Source organism: Mobula birostris, chromosome 12 (assembly GCF_030028105.1).
Source record: "Mobula birostris isolate sMobBir1 chromosome 12, sMobBir1.hap1, whole genome shotgun sequence".
Classification (NCBI taxonomy): Eukaryota; Metazoa; Chordata; class Chondrichthyes; order Myliobatiformes; family Myliobatidae; genus Mobula; species Mobula birostris.
In genome coordinates, this window is record NC_092381.1 from 42,316,442 (window position 1) to 42,335,566 (window position 19,125).

Here is a 19,125-nt window from a genome sequence, read left to right on the forward strand (position 1 = left end):
AGCACTTTAACAGTGTTCTAAATCATCCTTCAGCTATAAATGACAAAGCCATCGATCACCCGCCCCAAGTACCTATCAATGAAGCAATGGATGTTCCACTAACATTAGCAGAGACCCAGAAGGTAATACCTCAGCTCTCTAGTGGCAAGGTGCCTGGATCAGATGCAATACTAGCTGAGGCCTAAAAGAAAGGTAGAGCAATGCTAGAGAAAAGTTCTTCCAACTTATGTGGCAGTAACAGACAATTCCACGAGAATTTAAAGATAGACCTATTGGTAAACCGACAATCCGATGCCAACTATTCGGGAATATCCTTGTTGTCTATCACAGGCAAAATCTTCACCAGACTTCTTCTTAACCGTCTCACTTCATACCGTGACCGGAGATTCCTATCAGAGTGCCAGTATGGATTCCAGAAAGAACGTGGAACTATCAACATGTGCTTGCTGCAAGGCAACTGCAAGAGAGATGTCAGGAGCAAAACGCTGACCTAACTAAGGCCTTCGATATTATTAGCAGAAAGGATCTATGGAAGATCATGGCGAAGTATGGATGCCCATGATGTAGTATTTCCATGATGGCATGCAAGCTAGGCTTCAGGACAATGGTGAGACATCCAAGTCCTTCCCTGTCTTAGAATGGGATCAAGTAGGGCTGTGTCTTGGTACCAATGCTATTCAGTCTGGTGTTTTCCACCAGGTTAACTGATGTCTTCTGAGGCAAAAACATGGACTTCAGCATCAGATTCTGCACCAATGGGAAACTGTTCATTCTCAGGTGGCTCCAAGCAAAAACTGAGATTATGACAGACATCACTAGAGATTCTTTTTGCTGATGACTGTGCCCTCAAGGCTGGTTAAAAACAATAATATGCAGCACTGTGTTGATAAGTTTACTGATGCATGTACCAACTTCGGGCTTACCATCAACACCAAGACTGAAGTAATGCATCAGTCAGTTCCAGGGAAATCATACATCTAGCCAAACAGTCAAAGACTCAACCCAATGAACAGATTCACATGACTTGGCAGCACACCATCCCAGAGCATTGTCACTGGTGATGAAGTGCCAGGATTGCCAAGGCAAGTGTAACCTTCAGCAGACCTTATATAAATGTCTGAAACAGGAGAGGCACAAGTCTACAGGTGAAGTTGAGGTGTATAGGGCCATAGTACTTCCCACTCTACTTTAAGCCTACAAAATATGGACAGTGTGCCAATGGCACCCGAAGAAACTGAAACATTTGCACACATGCCACATCAGAAACCTCAACATTAAGTGGCAAGACAAAATCCCTGACACTGAGGTACTTACCAAAGTGGACCTTCCCAGTACCTACACTATCCAGATCCAGTCCCAGTTACATTGGGCAGACCACGTAGCTTTACACCAGACCATAGGCTGCCTAAGAAATTGCTTTATGGCAAACTACAGAAAGGGAAGTGTTCCCATGGAGGCCAAAGGAAATGCTATGAAGACACCCTGCAAACTTTACTAAAAGCCTTTAGCATCAATCCAGACACATGGCAACATATTGCCCAGGATTGGGTTGAGTGGCACTCCACCCTCCATAAGGGTGCAGTGACACAAGGCAGTAAGGACAACTTCAACCGAGACATAGGCTGGCTAGGAAAGCCCAAGTCAGCAACCCCCAACCCAAGGAGGCTGCTATCTTTTGTCCACACTGCCAAAGAATATTTCAAGCATAGATTCACCTCTACCCTCAGACTAGTTCAGCCCCCACAAATTGCAGATGACTAGAGTGGCTCTCATCTTTGCATGATGGACAAACAAACAAGTAACTCTCCTGAATACAGATCTGATGTCTAAAGCAGTGACTGTGGGTACAGCTACTAATGTACCAATTTGATAATGATTATCAAAATCTTTAAAAGGTAGCTTTTATTCATGAGGTAAAGCATTGACCTTTTGTTACGTTAAAAGTAGAAGTCTTTTATCAATACCCATAACTCAGTTTCATAGTTGCACAATACTATGAAGCTGCAAACAAATAGTATGCACTAATGAGATTATCAAGGCATGATTCTTAAACAGCAGAGTAGAACACTATTCTTAAAGAACAAAAGGATAAGCAGGTATGCATTACGTACACAGTGCTAGTTTTGTAGTTTACAGTGCATTAGCTTTTGATTTCTATTCTATATCTTACTCCATATTCAATTTTACCCTACATTTGTTCATCTACTCCCTTCCCAGCAACTGACCGGAAAGCAATGCCTTCATCCTCCTTCAAGATACCATAATCTAAGGAGATTGTGTGACGAAGATCTGACACCAAGGGGATTTTTGTTGGACCAAGTCCTCCTTGCTTTCTCGGGGTGTTGATCCTATTAAATACAAAAACAGTTTTAATTGTATTTAGGTGAAATGAGTAAAGTAAATTTTGCAAATACATATACAATTAAGGGAAGCTCATTTTGTAAACTATATATAGAAATTCTATTTGACCATCATTTTAATGACCACTTTATGTAAGGATGCCTAAGAAATTTACCAAAGTCATCCCAGGGATGAGGGATTTTGGTTAAGAGAACATATGGGAGAAACTAGGATCATTCTCTTTTATTTGAATATGGTGATGTGTGATCCAGAAGCTTCTTCAGAAGTCAAGCACAAGGGACTAATCTTACAGTTTCACCTGTATTTATTAGATGTACATGAGAATACAGATTAGGCAACAAGGAACAGCAATGTACGGTATGGTTTGGCAAGGTACAGCAAGTAACAATGGCCTTGCTCTCATGCTCTTTCTTTATACCAGAAACCAGTCTGAACCAGTGAGATAAGGGGATTCATCATTGATAATAGAACACAGTAGAAAAGTACTGAGTTACAGTGCCCATAACACTTCAGGCTTTACAGACAAAGCAAAATGCAGAAATATAGAACTAAATAGATCAAAGTCACAAATGTTTACAAACATAAGTAAATGTAAAAACTGAAACAAGGAAAACAATTTTCAATTCAAAAGTGCAGGATGAAAAAAGCATTCTAAATAGAGAATGAGGCAACGATAGCTGACAAGGGAAGTCAAACAGAATAAAAGCAAAAGAGAGGGCATACAACATAGCAATAATTAATAGGAAAGTAGAGGATTAGGCAGTTTTTAAAAACCATCAGAAGGCAACTGAAAAAGCAATAAGGAGAGGAAAAATTGAAAAATGGAGGTAAGCTAGCCAATAATATAAAAGAGAGGATATCAGACAACTAGAAAAAGACACTAAAAGAGACAGCATTAGCAGACACAGAAATGGCTGACAAACTCAGTAAGTATTTTGCATCAGCTTTTACTATGGAAGACACCAAGCGTATGCCAGAAATTCAAGACTGTCAAGAAGCAGAAGTCAGAGTTGTTGCTATCACTAAGGAGAAGGTGCTTGGGAAGCTGAAAGGTCCAAAGATAGATATTGGCCAGTTAGCCTGACTTCAGCGGTTGGTAAGATTTTGGAGTCCATTATTAAGGATTAGATTTTGGTGTACTTGGAGGCACTTGACAATAAAGGCCAGTGTCAGCATGGTTTCCTTAAGGGGAAATCTTGCCGAACAAATCTGTTGGAATTCTTCTGAGGAAATAATGGGCAGGATAGACCAAGAAGAATTGGTTGATGTTGCATACTTGGATTTTCAGAAGACCTTTGACAAGGCTATTAAACAAGATAAGTGCCTATGGTATCACAAGAAGATACTAGCATGGATGGAAGATTAGCTGACTGGCAGAAAGCAAAGAGTGGGAATAAAGAGGTCTTTACTGGTTAGCTGCAAGTTCAAGTGCTGTTCTGCAGGAGTTGGTGTTGGGACCACTTCTTTTCACAGTATACCTTTTGTCTACAATTTGGATGATGGAATTGATAGCTTTGTGCCAAGCTTGCAGATGGTATGAAGGTACGTGGAGGGACAGGTAATGTTGAGGATGCAACGAGTCTGCAGAAGGACTTGGTCAGATTATGAGAATGGGCAAAGAACTGGCAAATGGAACACAGTCTAGGAAAGCGTACAGTCATGCAATTAGGTAGAAGAAATAAAGGCAGAGACTTTTTCTAAATGGGGAGAAAATTCAGAAATCAGGGGTGCAGAAGTGCTTGGGAGTCTGCATGCAAGATTTCCTAAATGTTAACTTGCAGGTCGAGTCAGTGGCAAGGAAAGCAAATGCAATGTCAGCATTGATTTCAAGAGGACTAGAATATAAAAGCAAGGAAATAATGCTGAGGTTTTATAAGACATTGGTCAGATTGCATTTAGCAGGACTGTGAGCAGTTTTCAGGCCCCTTATCTAAGAAAGGGTGTGTTCGCATTAGAAAGGAGGTTCACGAGAATGATCCCGGGAAGGAAAAGGTATGAGCAGCACATTGCCTCTGGGCCTGTTTGTGCTGGTGTTCAGAGTGAGTGGCATCACATAGAAACTTATTGAATATTCAATGACCTAGATAGAGTGGACATGAAGAGGATGTTTCCTATAGTGGGAGGAATCTAGGACTAGAGGCCACAGCCTCTTAATAGAAGTGTGTCTTTGGAAAAAGAGATGAGGAATTTTGTTAGCGAAAGGGTGGTGAATCTGTGAAATTCATTGCCACAGACAGCTGTGGAGGTCAAGTCATTGGGTATATTTATATTCGAGTTTGATAGGCTCAAGTAAGGGCGCAAGGGTGTCAAAGATTACAGGGAGAATGCAGGAGAATGGGGTATAACAATAAAGGATAATAAATTAGCCATGGTAGAATGGCAGAGCAGACTTGATGACCGAAAGCCTGATTCTGTTCCTATGTCTTATGAAAAACAATTATCTAGATCCTAATCCAACACTTTGGAACAAAAATAAATTGCAAAGGCATCTAATAGATATATTAAAAATTATGAAAGGACAGAGTTATCTGTGCCCACCAGAAGGAACAAGAAGTGGGTAATATAGCATTACTGGGAGGAGAAGATGGCAGCGCGCCTGCGTGTGCGCAGCTCTCCGGTGAAAAATGATATTGTATCTGTTAAATAGGGGCCGTGGACAATTCTGATTTGATGGAGGATGGACATGAAAGCACAGAGGGACATCTGGAGAAATTTCTGAAATGCCCATTCGCTGCTGTCATTACTGCGTGGTCGGGAATCTTTCGGAGGGTAGGCCTCAAAATCCCTGGCCTTGCCTGCTTTTGGCAACGGAGAAGGAGGTCAAATCGTTCGGACAGAGATGGCGCTCAGTTCTCTGTGTCGGAGAGCTGATCAGAGCTCGAAGTTTTCGGATGACTCAGAGTCAGATTGTGGTCGGCATGGCAGGGAGAGTTTTTCTTCCTTCTCCCGTCTGCATGAGATGTGGGACATTTGAGAAACTTTGAACTTTACTATGCTCATGGACTTCTTTATCAAGTTATGGTATTGTTACACTGTTCGTAACTATATGTTATAATTATGTGGTTTTGTCAGTTTTTTCAGTCTTGGTTTGTCCTGTGTTTTGTGATATCACACCGGAGGAAATAATGTATCATTTCTTAATGCATGCATTACTAAATGACAATAAAAGAGGACTACGAGTCTTCATAATCATACCGTGACTGGCAAAGAACCAAAAGTGACACGAGGAAAATTCTGTGATTAGATTAAGGGGCACACTGCCAGGATTAGTACTGAAGGCAGATACAATTGCAAGATTCAAAAGGGAACTGGATAAATACCTGAATGGAAAGAATTCGCAGGACTTCCAGAAGGCAGGAGAGTGGAACTATATGGATTGTTGTTGCATTGATCTGGTTATATGGATTGTTGTTGCATTGATCTGGTACTAAGTGGATTATGAACTTTTCTTTAGAATGTGTCTTTAAATTACCATGGATTCTTGAGAATCATAATTGATACTTTGAATGTAACTAAACTCCTTGTAAATAAATAAACCAGCCAACTGCAATATTTGTTGTTTCATATTGGTTTCAGTGGGCTTGCAGCCATATTTTTCACAGGACTTGTTTTAAGAAGTGTGTTGGCCTGTGCCAAAAAAGCTGAACACACCACACCAGCACCAGTCAGACTCTTAAGATACTTTTGCACCTTTGATTTCAGTGCTGCTTAATCCTGGTTTGACTATGAAGCTCTGATGGCAGCAATGAAGTTACATATTACCAGAGGTTATTTGACTACTGAATACTCATTTCTACTTTTCAAGCACATTGGTAAGAAATGTTACATATCCAATGTGCACTTGGTTTCTCCAACATATTATGAACATTGTTTGCAATACAATAAATGTGAAGAAATGCAAGGGACTGGAGTTAAAAGTCTTATCACCCGAACAGATGAAATGCATAGAAAAACTGGAAGAACAGAATAAAGTCCTTAGAAGAAGCAGGACTGGAGGTGTGGGAGTTGGTGGGTTTATAATGGATATTGGTAGATAAGCTACAGCATGAGTTGGAGACAGATATCAGGAAAGGGAAGGAAAGAGAAAATTAGGAATGAATATAATTGGAATGTGGAAACTGGTGACAGAGGTAGGAATATTTGAATTCTGTGCAATTTTTTTTCTCATTCAAGGGATGTGGGCTTCACGGGCTTTCCAAATTTCCCTTAAAAGGTGGTGGTGAGCTGCCTTGAACTACCAGTCTTTAACCTGTGGGTATACCCACAATCAAGAGTGAGAGTGAGACAGTTTGTTTTGTTTGTTTTTTCCAGGCTTTTGACTCAATGATGGTGAAAGAAAGCCAATGTATTTCTACTTCACGAAAGTGTGTGGTTTGGAGGGCCACTTCTAAGTGGAGGCATTCTCTTGCTTTGAGTGCCATTGTCCTTCTAGCTAGTAGTGGTCATACATTTAGAAAGTGCTGTTTGTGGAGAGTTGGTGCATTGATGCAGTATATCCCTAGATTAGTGGTCACCAACCTTTTTAAGCCCAAGATCCCCTACCTCGGCCTTAGTGAAAGGCAAGATCGACCTACTAAATCATTCAGAGAAAAACCAGCTCAGATTGTACTTCCAACTTGAGGCCTTTTATTTGGGCTAATTGTATTTGAATTACATAAAATGCTTTTGTCAAACTTTCAAATTAATTCAACCCAGAAAACACTGTAACTAGCATATCAAACAGGCCATAGCTGTCTTTCTTTAAGAATATTACAATACTTCATACCTTTCGTAGTAACTTCTACTTTGAAAAAGGATCACTCGACAACTTCATGTCCAAAGGAACAACTTTATCTGGGACGGCAAAACCAATACGGCAGAGGGGTTTATACACACATGCGCAGAAAAGACCGGAAGTAAAACCCCGCAACCCCGGAAACAACAACCTCTGTTTACAAACAGCTTTCCGTAGCGGGAGTATTGCTATATTACCATTATCCTAATTGGTACTAACTTACCTTTATAATGCTCACATTACAATACTTGCCCCCCTTTAAATTCCAACATTCTCCAAATGTAAAAGAACTGGGAAACAAAAAACAGTGGTGTCATTAGTTTGCGTACCCCTGAAACTTATACTAGTGTCTCAGTAAGTTTACCAATACAAAACACCTGAAAATCGTGGCAGATTCAACATTCAGTCTAACAAAGGAAACCGTCCATTCGAATATTCAGTCTGTCAGGAGGTTTGCGAGGGCACTGTGCTGCAACAGTCTGTTGACTTGCTGCCTGAGATAAAGAAGCGAGGAGCACGAGGAACTGTCAGATGATGCGTGCTATTGGATTTAGGGTTTCTGACAGACCTAATGGCTAAATTAAACGCACTCATGGGAAACCAGCTCATGGGAAAAGACCGACACCTGCCCCACATGATAAGCACAGTAAATGCGTTTAAGGCCAAGTTCGGTGTTTGGATTTCAAATTTAAAGAATGGGAGGCTGACACACTTTCCCAACTTGGAAAACTGTTATAGGCCGTCAAGGGAAAAAAAATGCTTTTCACCCTGAGCAGTACTGTGCTTACCTAGACAAACTGGCAATAGAGTTCAATCAGCGTTTTGGGGAGTTAAACGTCATGAAAGATATTGCTGCATTTATTTCAAACCCATTTCTGCTGATCGAAATAAAACAGATAGCAGCCAAATTCCAGCAAGTATTTGGTGTGCCAAGTGATATTGAGATAGAAATAATTGAGTTGCAAAATAACATTGAGCTTAAAGCAAGATCAAGGGACGGTGACTTTTGTGGGCTTGTCAGCAGGGAGAACTTTCCTCATCTCACCACAAGTGCACTAAAAGTTAGTGCCTACTTTGGGTCAACTTATCTACATGAAATTGCATTTTCACAGATGAAAACTATTAAATCTAAGTACAGGAGTTGTCTTACTGACAGACACCTCACAGACCGTCTCAAACTGCCTGACTGTAGTTATGAGCCAAATTTCAAGGAACTAGCGGAAAGTGTTCAGCCCCAGTCATCACACTGAGTGCAACAGTCAATTTTTATTCATTTATTTTTCATGTTGAAATAAAACTAAATAATGAACCTTAGAATTAAAGGTGTTGTAATGTGAGCATTATAAAGATAAGTTAATACCAATTAGGATAATGGTAATATAGCAATACTCTCACTACGGAAAGTTGTTTGTAAACAGAAGTTGTTTCCGGGGTTGCGGGGTTTTACTTCTGGTCTTTTCTGCACATGTGTGTATAAGCCCCTCCACTACATTGGTTTTGCTGTCCCAGATAAAGTTGTTCCTTTGGGCACGAAGTTGTCGAGTGGTCCTTTTTCAAAGTAGAAATTACTACATATGACTCACATATGCGCTCTAGGGGTAAAATTTGCTTTTCCATCAAAAGGTTTATCAGGCATAATGTATTTATGTATTTTATTTTTTCTTGGGATCTACTGGGAAAGTCTCAAAGATCGACCAGTCGATCGCAATCGAGGGGTTGGCGACCACTACCATAGATAGTACAAATGCACGTTGGGAATGGAGTGAATGGCCTGCTCTCATAGCCAAACTGTAGATATGGCTACCTCAGTTCAATTTCTGGCACAGAAAACAACACTAATTCAGGTGTTAACGTAATAGAAAAAGAGTTCAGAATCTATGAGTAATGAATTATCCTTCTTGTAAAAGAGAAAGAAGCAGGCTGTGTGAAGTTGGGGGAATGAAGTTGCAAGCATGCAGCAAAGCTCTCCTGAGGAAGTAAGGTCAGTAACTGTCCAGGAGGTGATGATCTGGTCATGGGGTTATGGTCCAGAGTGACATGAAATTTCTGAGAGCTCCCATTAACCCTTTGCAAGATGGAAGTTAGTTTGCAAAAACCAGACTAAGTGCTGCTTACAGTGAATAAGGGCAGTAGAAAAATTTTAATTTTCAATGTCAGTCTTGCAATAAGCTATGAACAGATAGCTTTATTTCTCACATGTACATTGAGAGATCAAAACACAGTGAAATATGTCATTCATAGCAATGACCAATATAGGATGTGCTGGGGGCAACGCACAAGTGCCATCATGTTTATAGCGGCAACGTGATATGCCTATAACTTACTAACACTAACCCATACATGTTTGAAATATACAAGGAAACCGGAGCACCAGGAGGAAACCCACACAGTTACAGGGGAGAATGTACAAACTCCTTACAGATAGTGGCAGGAATTGAAACCCAGTCACTAGCACAGTAAAGTGTTACGCACAGTAAACGGTTTCCCTCTTCTGAGATACAGAATCAAAGAGGAGTGCCATCTATGCGCATGAAGTGAGTAACCAAGAATGAGCTAGTCCAGTATCTCAAACTGCTCACTTGTAGAATTGAACCATGCTACAATGCTACTGCTTCCTTGCACAATCATCTGGGCCAACATTATATGTTGCAGACCTTGCATGACTATCTACACTAATAAGTAAAGAAAATTGTTTCTTTATAATCTGGTAAACACACTATTTTGTAGCCAACTGGGTCATCTGTATTGCAAAAGTCAAAATTTTATGCTACTGACATGACTCTATTTTTCAGAAAAATAAAGGCATGCTGTTCCATGAGAATGTTCACACAACGTTATATTGATGAGAAAATCCAGAAGCTAAAATAAAAACACTTAAATCTACATCTCTAGATGTCTTTGAAAATTGCAATTTAAACATTGGATAAATTGATTAGGAAACAAAGTAGTGCTACGTACCAAGCTAAATGAGCAAAATGGGAATCTGTAGAAGCAGCAATTATTTCACAATTAACCTTGTTGAAATCTTCTACACGATCACTAAAAGCAATAATCTCAGTTGGACATACATAGGAGAAATCAAGTGGGTAGAAAAAGAAGACTACATATTTTCCTGTGAAGAAAATGAACAAGTTAATTTATAAATACCACACTGTGCAATCAAAACCATTAGGCAGTCTTTCAACATATTCCGGCATTTTTCTCATGTTTTGGTTGATCTTCCAAAGTTTAAAAGATTCTAAGATTTTATTACAATCAAGGTATATGGGATCATTATACCAAAGACCTCCAAGAGGACCACAACCTTGTCATGGTTTGGAGGCTTGCATGCTTCAAAGACCTGGAGAACTATGCTGGCTGGAGTCAGGGCCTTATGCTTTGCCTTTGGTCACCCATGCCAGTAAGGTCAAAGCATAGAGGCCAGACTAAGAATGGTCCATCTGTCCCCCAGTTTTGCAGATTCAGCTCAGGGATAACAACCTTAATCAGTCAAAGAAAGCTATTGCAGAAACAGCAATGAAGAATCCTTCAACATCTGGATGGCCAAGGAGGACCTTCATCACTGCGCTAAACATCAGCAGTGTACTGGGTAGGAATTAAGTACAACAAAGATAAAAGACCTTATTGAATAGAAGAGCAGGCACAAGGAGCCACATGCCATACACCTGCTTCTACAATATTCTATCACTGTGTTTTATGAAGTTAGTTTTCCTCTCCCATGGCCTGTTCGGAGCTTTGACATTCTTTATTCAATTCTAATGTGCTAGAGAAGAGAAGTTCAAAGGGGGAAGGGGCTCATTAATAGGGTGCCAAACTGGGTGCAACTGTCATTATGTTTACCTCTGTATTTAGATAGTTGGAGTTGTTCAAACTGTCCATTAGGCATCACAGCTGTAGCTTCAAAATCAGGAGCTAACTTCCCAATCACAGCTCTTCCAGAAGTCATTCTGAATCAACCTGAAAAAATAATTTTTGAATAAACAGGTTGTCCTGTTAAATTTTGCTTTGACATCTTCTTTACCTCATATGGTGACCTAAAACTTCCTTGACACATTGAAGCATAGGTTAGAATACTTGACTGCTGCAAGACAATGAGGTGATATTCTAAAGCACTCATCATGTAAGCAAATATACAACTGAATCTGAAACACTGGGTCTTCTGGCCTTAACATATAGAAATTCTGAACACATCTTCCTGGTTCAGACCCATCATCTCCAATCACCATTTGCACTCACCCTTTATCTCATATTTACCTGATCCTAATCCAGAGGGTTTTATTAACTGATTCAGTTAAGTGTTGGATTCTATCATCCTGATTTAAATAACTACAAGATTTCCAAGGAAGATGCCCCATTGCCAAAGACCTCAAAGTTCTGACAACCAAGAAGTACCTACACCTTGTTTTGCTAGCTGTTGAAAATGTTTTTGGTATTAAAAAGACTATTGTACTGTATAGCACAGAAAAATGTTCCATTACAATGTTGTGTCTTCTGGAAGTAAAGGAGACGACGGAGACATAAGAGAGGCTTTACTGCAATTAGCGGCTGAACTAAGAAAATTAAGAACAGAGCTTAGAGACGTGAAGATGTGTTATGATAAAGCTATGAAAAGACAGGATAAAATGGATAAGAAACTTCAGAAGATGGAAAGAACAATGGAGCATATTAACGATAGAGTGGAAAAAACAGAAAATAATGTGCTTGTCTGGAACACTGAAAGAAATCGACTCTTGGAGAAAGTGGACGTGTTGGAAAATTTTAGTCGACATAATAACATTAAAATTGTTGGTCTTAAAGAAGGTATAGAGGGAGATAATCCAATAGAATTTTTTCAAAGATGGATCCCGAAAACCTTGCAAATGAAAGAGGAAGACCGATCAATTGAAATTGAGCGGGTACATAGAGCTCTAAGACCAAAACCACAAGATGACCAATATCCATGATCAATTTTAATAAAATTCTTAAGATTTCAAGACAAAGAAAGGATTCTACAGGCGGCTGCCCAAGCTGCCAAGAAGAGAAAAGGGCCACTGAAGATAGAAGGAAAGAAAATTTTTTTCTACCCTGACATAAGTTATGAACGTTTGAAAAGAAGGAAGAAGTTTAATCCAGTGAAAAAAGCCCTATGGGATCACGGTTATCAATTTATATTGCGTTATCATGCAACCTTGAAGATTTTTTTGCCTGGTGGAGAAAAAAGATTTTTTGACAATTACCGGAAAGCGGAGGAGTTTGTGCGAGATTCTTTGAATATTCACCAGATACAAGAACAAACTTAAGGGAGCGAGATGGATTGAAGATGAAGACTGGATCAAGGATTAGGCCTGTTGAATTTTTAGGCGGATGAATATACAAATACATTATTAATTATATGAGGGAGGGGAAGAAAGGCTAAAATTTGAGGAATATTAGCTGAGAATAATATTAATTTTTATATATATAATTTTTTGTTACGGGGGAGCTGGAAGAAATACTGACCAATCGCTACGTTATTCATGTGTGCAAGCGTGGAAACAGCCACGACCCGCACAATGGAGGGGGGTAGTGTTGTGTATCTTTTCATTCACAACATTAGTGGGGGGGGGTATTTTGTTTTTTCTTTTTTTGTATCTTATCTATCTTTTTTTTCTTTTTGCCTGGATGATTGGGAGGGAAACACATAGCAACATGGTGAAGTTCAGAGATTCCCCAGGGAACTATGAGAGTTGAGAAGCTAAGTAATGTTTTAGATTTTAAGAGATAAATATGTAACATTTTTGAATATTTGGAGCACTTATTTATAGCTGCGATGATGAAGATGTTGGTTCCTTGGGGGAAAGTAACAAATCTGTATTAAATTTATTTAATGTGCAAACCTTCCAATATTCAAGCGGTTCCTTTTTTTTTTCTTTTTTTCTTTTCTTTTTGGGTGGGAGTATATATCGGGGTGGGAGGGTTAAGGAGAGGGGGGAGGGGGAGGGTAGATTTTTTTTCCTCATGTATCACTTTGAAAACTCAATAAAAATTATATTAAAAAAAACCTAACAGGAACATAAAGATTCTGTACTCTCAAAATTTCACCTTTAAATCTCCATTTCTCTATTACATCCTTCCCATAAAACAAACTGTCCTAATCCACTCCTTCTAAATCCTTTCACATCTCCTCAAAGTTAGCTTTTCTCCAATCAAAAATCTCAACCCTGAGTCCAGATCTATCCCTCTCCATAACTATATTGAAACTAATAGCATTGAGATCACTGGACCCGAAGTGCTCCCCAACACAAACCTCTGTCACCTGACCTATCTCATTCCCTAACAGGAGATCCAACACTGCCCCTTCTCTCGTTGGTACCCCTACGTATTGCTGCAAAAAACTATCTTGCACACATTTTACAAACTCCAAACCATCCAGCCCTTTTACAGTATGGGCTTCCCAGTCTATGTGTGGAAAATTAAAATCTCCCACAATCACAACCTTGTGCCTACTACTGATATCTGCTATCTCCTTACAAATTTGCTCCTCCAATTCTCGCTCCATATTATATATACATATATATACATATAAAATTCAATAAAAATATTGTTTTAAAAAATCTGGCATTGCAGCTGTGCTTAGCCTCAGTTATAAGTGTAAAGTGAGTAGAGCAGGGGACTAAGCACACAGCTTTGTGGTGTACCTGTGCTGTTGAAGATTGCAGAGGAGCTGTTGCTGTCAATCTGAACTGACTGGGTCTTCAAGTGAGGAAATTGAGGAAGCAATTGTACAGGTGGTTATAAGCCCCTAAAAAAAAGGTCCAAGGCATGGGAATATTTGCTGACCAAAAAAAGCTACTACTATGGTGTCAGATGTATAGCAGACTCAGAAGCAATACTGATTCTAAGTAAATAACTTGATTAATAATGGCAAGACGGAAATCTTTAGAAACTATTCACTGCTCTAGAGTAGTACAGTTTCAGAATAGTCAGAATGTCAGCTGAATTTAACAATGGCATTATCAACGGTAATGCCTAACTCAGTTGTGAAGTTTTGAATAGGGATTATTCATCTCTTTGTCCAGTAAGGAAATTAGACTTATGAAGGAATAGTATTCTTCATTAAACAAATCTACATTTATATACTTCAGCCTTGGATAATCCACAAGCCCTAAACAATTCTAAGTAACAGCCACAGCCCATCCATTGATTTCATGGCCTCGCCTAACTATCAAACTTGGACAGAATTTCAACTCTCTTGCAAGTAAAGCTCAAGGTACATCCATCATATTCCATATTCAATCAATGGGCCTGATCACATGCAGAAATCCTAAACTTACTCATGGACAGTTCCATATTTGTCAATGTGCTCTACCCAGTAGCAAAGCTGCAACCTGTTAATCCAATTATTTACATTGGAAAGTTACTAGAACAAGTGATTTCAACTGGGATTGTTGGGCATAGTAAAGGAAAATTACTTATTTCTTTGATTTAAGGTTTTTAAACCACATAATTTTTTAAAAACATCTCTCATGGGCTTGTGTATTTACTTCATTATTTGTAGTTTCAAATATCTCTCGATGTCTGAGGTATTTAAAAACTAAAATTCTCACAGATCTGAAAACAAGCAAAGCTGGGAGTAGCCTTTTGCCTGTCCATTTTAAAGGCAGTGTCCCCAATGAACCTTTAGCTACATGGACCAAGTCACAGGAATCCTGGACCTTCCAGTTAAGCAAGGTTGACCAGTTCACTTGTACTCAAAGACATAGAGCACTACAACACAGAAACAGGCCCTTTGGCCCAACTAGTCTATGCCCAGACTGGTTTTCTACTTCATCCCATCGACCTGCACCCAGAGCATAGCCCTTCACACCTCTCTTATTCATGTACTGTATCTGTCCAAACTCCTCTTAAATATTGTAATTGAACCTGCATCTACCACTTCTGCTCTGGCAATTTGTTCCACATTCACACCACACTCTGAGTGATTACATTCACCCCTCAGATTCCCCATAAAATACGAAACAATGACCTCCAGTTCTACTCACCCGAGGATGAAAACCTTATTTGCAGCCCCCCGCCCCCATTGTGTATACCTCTACCATCCCCCTTCATTGTCCTGCACTATGGAATAAAGTCCTAACCTATTCAACCTTTCCTTGTAACTCAGGACCTCAAGTCCCAGCAACATCCTTGTAAAAATTTCTCTGCAATGAGATAGTGGGAAAACATGTGCCATTCAGGTAGCTCATGGAATATGTAAATACATTGAGATAATGACAGAAACCAGATTGCAGAATATAATCAAGCTTATTGTCGTTCAACCATACAAGTACGATAGATAAAGGAGATGCGGTGGATGTTGTATACCTGGACTTTCAGAAAGCCTTTGACAAAGGGTGTCACACGAGGCTGCTTACCAAGTTAACAGCCCATGGTATTACAGGAAAGTTACTAACATGGTTAGAGCACTGGCTGATTGGAAGAAGGCAGTGTGTGGGAATAAAAGGATCCTTGCAACACACATCAAAGTTGCTGGTGAACGCAGCAAGCCAGGCAGCATCTCTAGGAAGAGGTACAGTCAACGTTTCAGGCCGAGACCCTTTGTCAGGACTAACTGAAGACAGAGCTAGTAAGAGATTTGAAAGGGGGAGGGGGAAGGGGAGATCCGAAATGATAGAAGACAGGAGGGGGAGGGATGGAGTAAAGAGCTGGACAGTTGATTGACAAAAGAGATATGAGATGATCATGGGACACAAAAAGGGTATGAGAGGATCATGGGACAGGAGGCCCAGGGAGAAGGAAAAGGGGGAGGGGTGAAGCCCAGAGGATGGGCAAGGGGTATAGTGAGGGGGACAGAGGGAGAAAAAGGAGAGAGAGCAAATGAATGTGTGTATATAAATAAATAACGGATGGGGTACGAGGGGGAGGTGGGGCATTAGTGGAAGTTTGAGAAGTCAATGTTCATGCCAGACAGAATATAAGGTGTTGTTCCTCCAACCTGAATGAGGCCTTGGATAGACATGTCAGAATGGGAATGGGATGTGGAATTAAAATGTGTGGCCACTGGGAGATCCTGCTTTCTCTGGCGGACAGAGCGTAGGCGTTCAGCAAAATGATCTCCCAGTCTGCGTCGGGTCTTGCCAATATATAGAGGCCACATTGGGAGCACCGGACGCAGTATATCACCCCAGTCGACTCACAGGTGAAGTGTCGCCTCACCTGGAAGGACTGTCTGGGGCCCTGAATGGTGGTAAGGGAGGAAGTGTAAGGGCATGTGTAGATGTGTAGCACTTGTTCCGCTTACACGGATAAGTACCAGGAGGGAGATCGGTGGGGAGGGATGCAGGGTATGAATGGACAAGGGAGTCGCGTAGGGAGCGATCCCTGTGGAAAGTGGGGGGGGGGGGGGGAGGGAAAAATATGCTTAGCGGTGGGATCCCGTTGGAGGTGGCGGAAGTTACGGAGAATATGTTGGACCCAGAGGCTGGTGGGGTGGTAGGTGAGGACCAGGGGAACCCTATTCCTAGTGGGGTGGCAGGAGGATGGAGTGAGAGCAGACATGCGTGAAAAGGGGAAGATGCATTTGAGAGCAGAGTTGATGGTGGAGGAAGGGAAGTCCCTTTCTTTAAAAAAGGAGGACATCTCCCTCGTCCTGGAATGAAAAGCCTCGTCCTGAGAGCAGAAAAGGATCCTTGTCTAGTTGGCTGCCAGTAATTAGAGGTGTTCTGCAGGCGTCGATGTTGGGGCCACTTCTTTTTATGCCGTATATCAATGAAATAGATGGTTTTGTTGCCAGGTTTGCAGATTATACGAAGATTGGTGGAGGGGCAGGTAGTGTTGAGAAAACAGTTACAATGCAGAAGGACTTAGACAGATTAGGAGAATGGGCAAGAAAGTGGCAAATTAAATACAATGTTGGAAAATGCATGGTCATGCACTTTTGTTAGCAGAAATAAATGTGCAGAGTATTTTCTAAACGGGGAGAAAATCCAGGAATCTGAGATGCAGAGGGACTTGAGAGTCCTTGTGCAGAACACCCTGAAGGTTAATGTGCAGGTTGAGTTGGTGGTGAAGACAAATGCAATGTTAGCATTAATTTCAAGAGGTCTAGAATACAAGAGCAGGGATGTGATGCTGAAGCTTTATAAGGCACTGGTGAGACCTCACCTTGTGTATTGTGTACAGTTTTGGGCCCTTCATCTTAGAAAAGATGTGCTGGCATTGGAGAGCATTCAGAGGAGGTTCACAAGGACGATTCCAGGAATGAAAGAGTTATCATACGAGGAATGTTTGATGGCTCTGGATCTGTACTCACTGAAATTTCGAACGATGAGGGGGGATCTTATTGAAACCTTTTGAATGTTGAAAGGCCTAGACAGAGTAAATGTGGAAAGGATGTTTCCCATGGTGGGAGAGACTAGGACAAGAGGGCGCAGCCTCAGGATAGAGGGGCACCCTTTCAAAACAGAGGTGTGGAGAAATTTCCTTAGCCAAAGGGTGGTAAATTTGTGAAATTTGTTGCCACAGGCAGCTGCGGAGGCCAAGTCGTTGGGTGTATTTAAGGCAAAGATTGATAAGGTCTTGATTGGACATGACATTAAAGGTTACAGGGAGAAGGCTGGGAAATGAAAAAGGATTGGCCATGATTGAATGGCAGAGCAGACTCCATGGGCCAGATGTCTTATGGTCTTATGCACATGTATACTGCCAAATGAGACAATGCTCCTCCAGACCAACTGCACTACACAGTACATATAACTTGTACACACAACACAAGGTAATATTACCACAAATAACATGAGCATATATAACACAAATTACAAACAGTATATAGTTACTGTCACTTCATACATGATGAGACTTGGGGGGTGGTGGTAGGGAGTTTAAGATACTTACGGCCTGGGGAAAGGAGCTGTTTCCCATCCTAACTCTAATGCCACCAGCAACTTTTATGTGTGTTGCTTGCATTTCCAGCATCTGCAGAATTCCTGTTGTTTGCCTAATGCCACCATGCCTAACGCCTGGTGGTAGAGGGTCAAAGATGGGAGGGATCATTGACAATGGCAAGGGCCCTGCATCCACCGTGCTCCTGATACTATCTCTAATGGATGGAAGAGACACCCAGGTGACCTCTCAGCAAGCAAGAGAGCATCTTCAAAAGCTGGAAATCCCAGCAACTCACACAAGCAGCATTTAGGAAATGAGTACAACACACACAGACCGATGGAGGAACTCAGCAGGCCTCCCCAGCTTTTTTCTACTCCAGCCCTGCCAAAGAATTTCAAAACATCGACCGTACTCTTTTCCTAAATGCTGCCTGGCCTGCTGAGTTCCTGCAGCATTTTGTGTATGTTGACCTCTCAGTAAATCTTTGAAGATGGTTGCCGTCAGATATCTTGTAATTCTCGTACCAGCTGGTCAGGACACGCTAGATGGTACTGTTATAATATAGCAGTTAGCTTAAAAAATGATAAAATACAGATTTCTTCTCTCTCTCTCTGAAAATATCCACTACCACACACTTCCAAGAACAACATTCGTCTCACTATTAACCGTCCCTTTTCCTTTCTATGTGGTTTTAAAGGTGCATTTCCTCACAGACTGACCAGAGAAACCAACCTTCGCTCGCCGTTCTCACTAACCTGTTCGGCGCCTTCACTGAAAACCGTTGAACACGTGCAAAGCGCATCACACCTTCTGCACGCGCCCCGACCCCCCACCCCGGCCACCGCCCCTCCACGCGCCCCGACCCCCCACTCCGGCCACCGCCCCTCCACGCGTCCCGACCCCCCCACCCCGGCCACCGCCCCTCCACGCGCCCCGACCCCCCCACTCCGGCCACCGCCCCTCCACGCGCCCCGACCCCCCCACCCCGGCCACCGCCCCTCCACGCGCCCCGACCCCCCCCCCCCGGCTCCTGCTGTTTTGCCCGCCGGCACTCCACTTTAAGGGCTGGACCCAGCGTCTTCCCTGCTAAAGATAAATGTGACTGCCTATCGTGTGAAAGCTATCGGCAAGTTGAGTCGGTGCACGCG

General features: G+C 41.5%; 1 protein-coding gene across 5 annotated transcripts in view; it reads right to left on the bottom strand.

The window, feature by feature from the left end:
• LOC140205870 (peroxiredoxin-1-like) overlaps nt 1-19,119 on the bottom strand; it is a 36,532-nt gene extending 17,413 nt beyond the window's left edge. Inside the window, exons 1-5 of one of the 5 annotated variants that reach the window (XM_072273678.1) lie at nt 17,987-18,788; nt 13,792-13,895; nt 10,976-11,092; nt 10,094-10,247; nt 2,226-2,348 (exon numbers count right to left, since the gene is read on the bottom strand). In XM_072273678.1, coding sequence (XP_072129779.1) covers nt 2,226-2,348; nt 10,094-10,247; nt 10,976-11,081 — 383 coding nt within the window. In that variant the 5' untranslated portion in view covers nt 11,082-11,092; nt 13,792-13,895; nt 17,987-18,788. Of the gene's footprint in view, nt 1-2,225; nt 2,349-10,093; nt 10,248-10,975; nt 11,093-13,791; nt 13,896-17,986; nt 18,807-19,034 lie in introns of those variants that run through there. The other 4 variants (XM_072273680.1, XM_072273679.1, XM_072273677.1 and 1 more) reach the window with 4 other exon arrangements.
• Nucleotides 19,120-19,125: the final 6 nt, after the last annotated feature.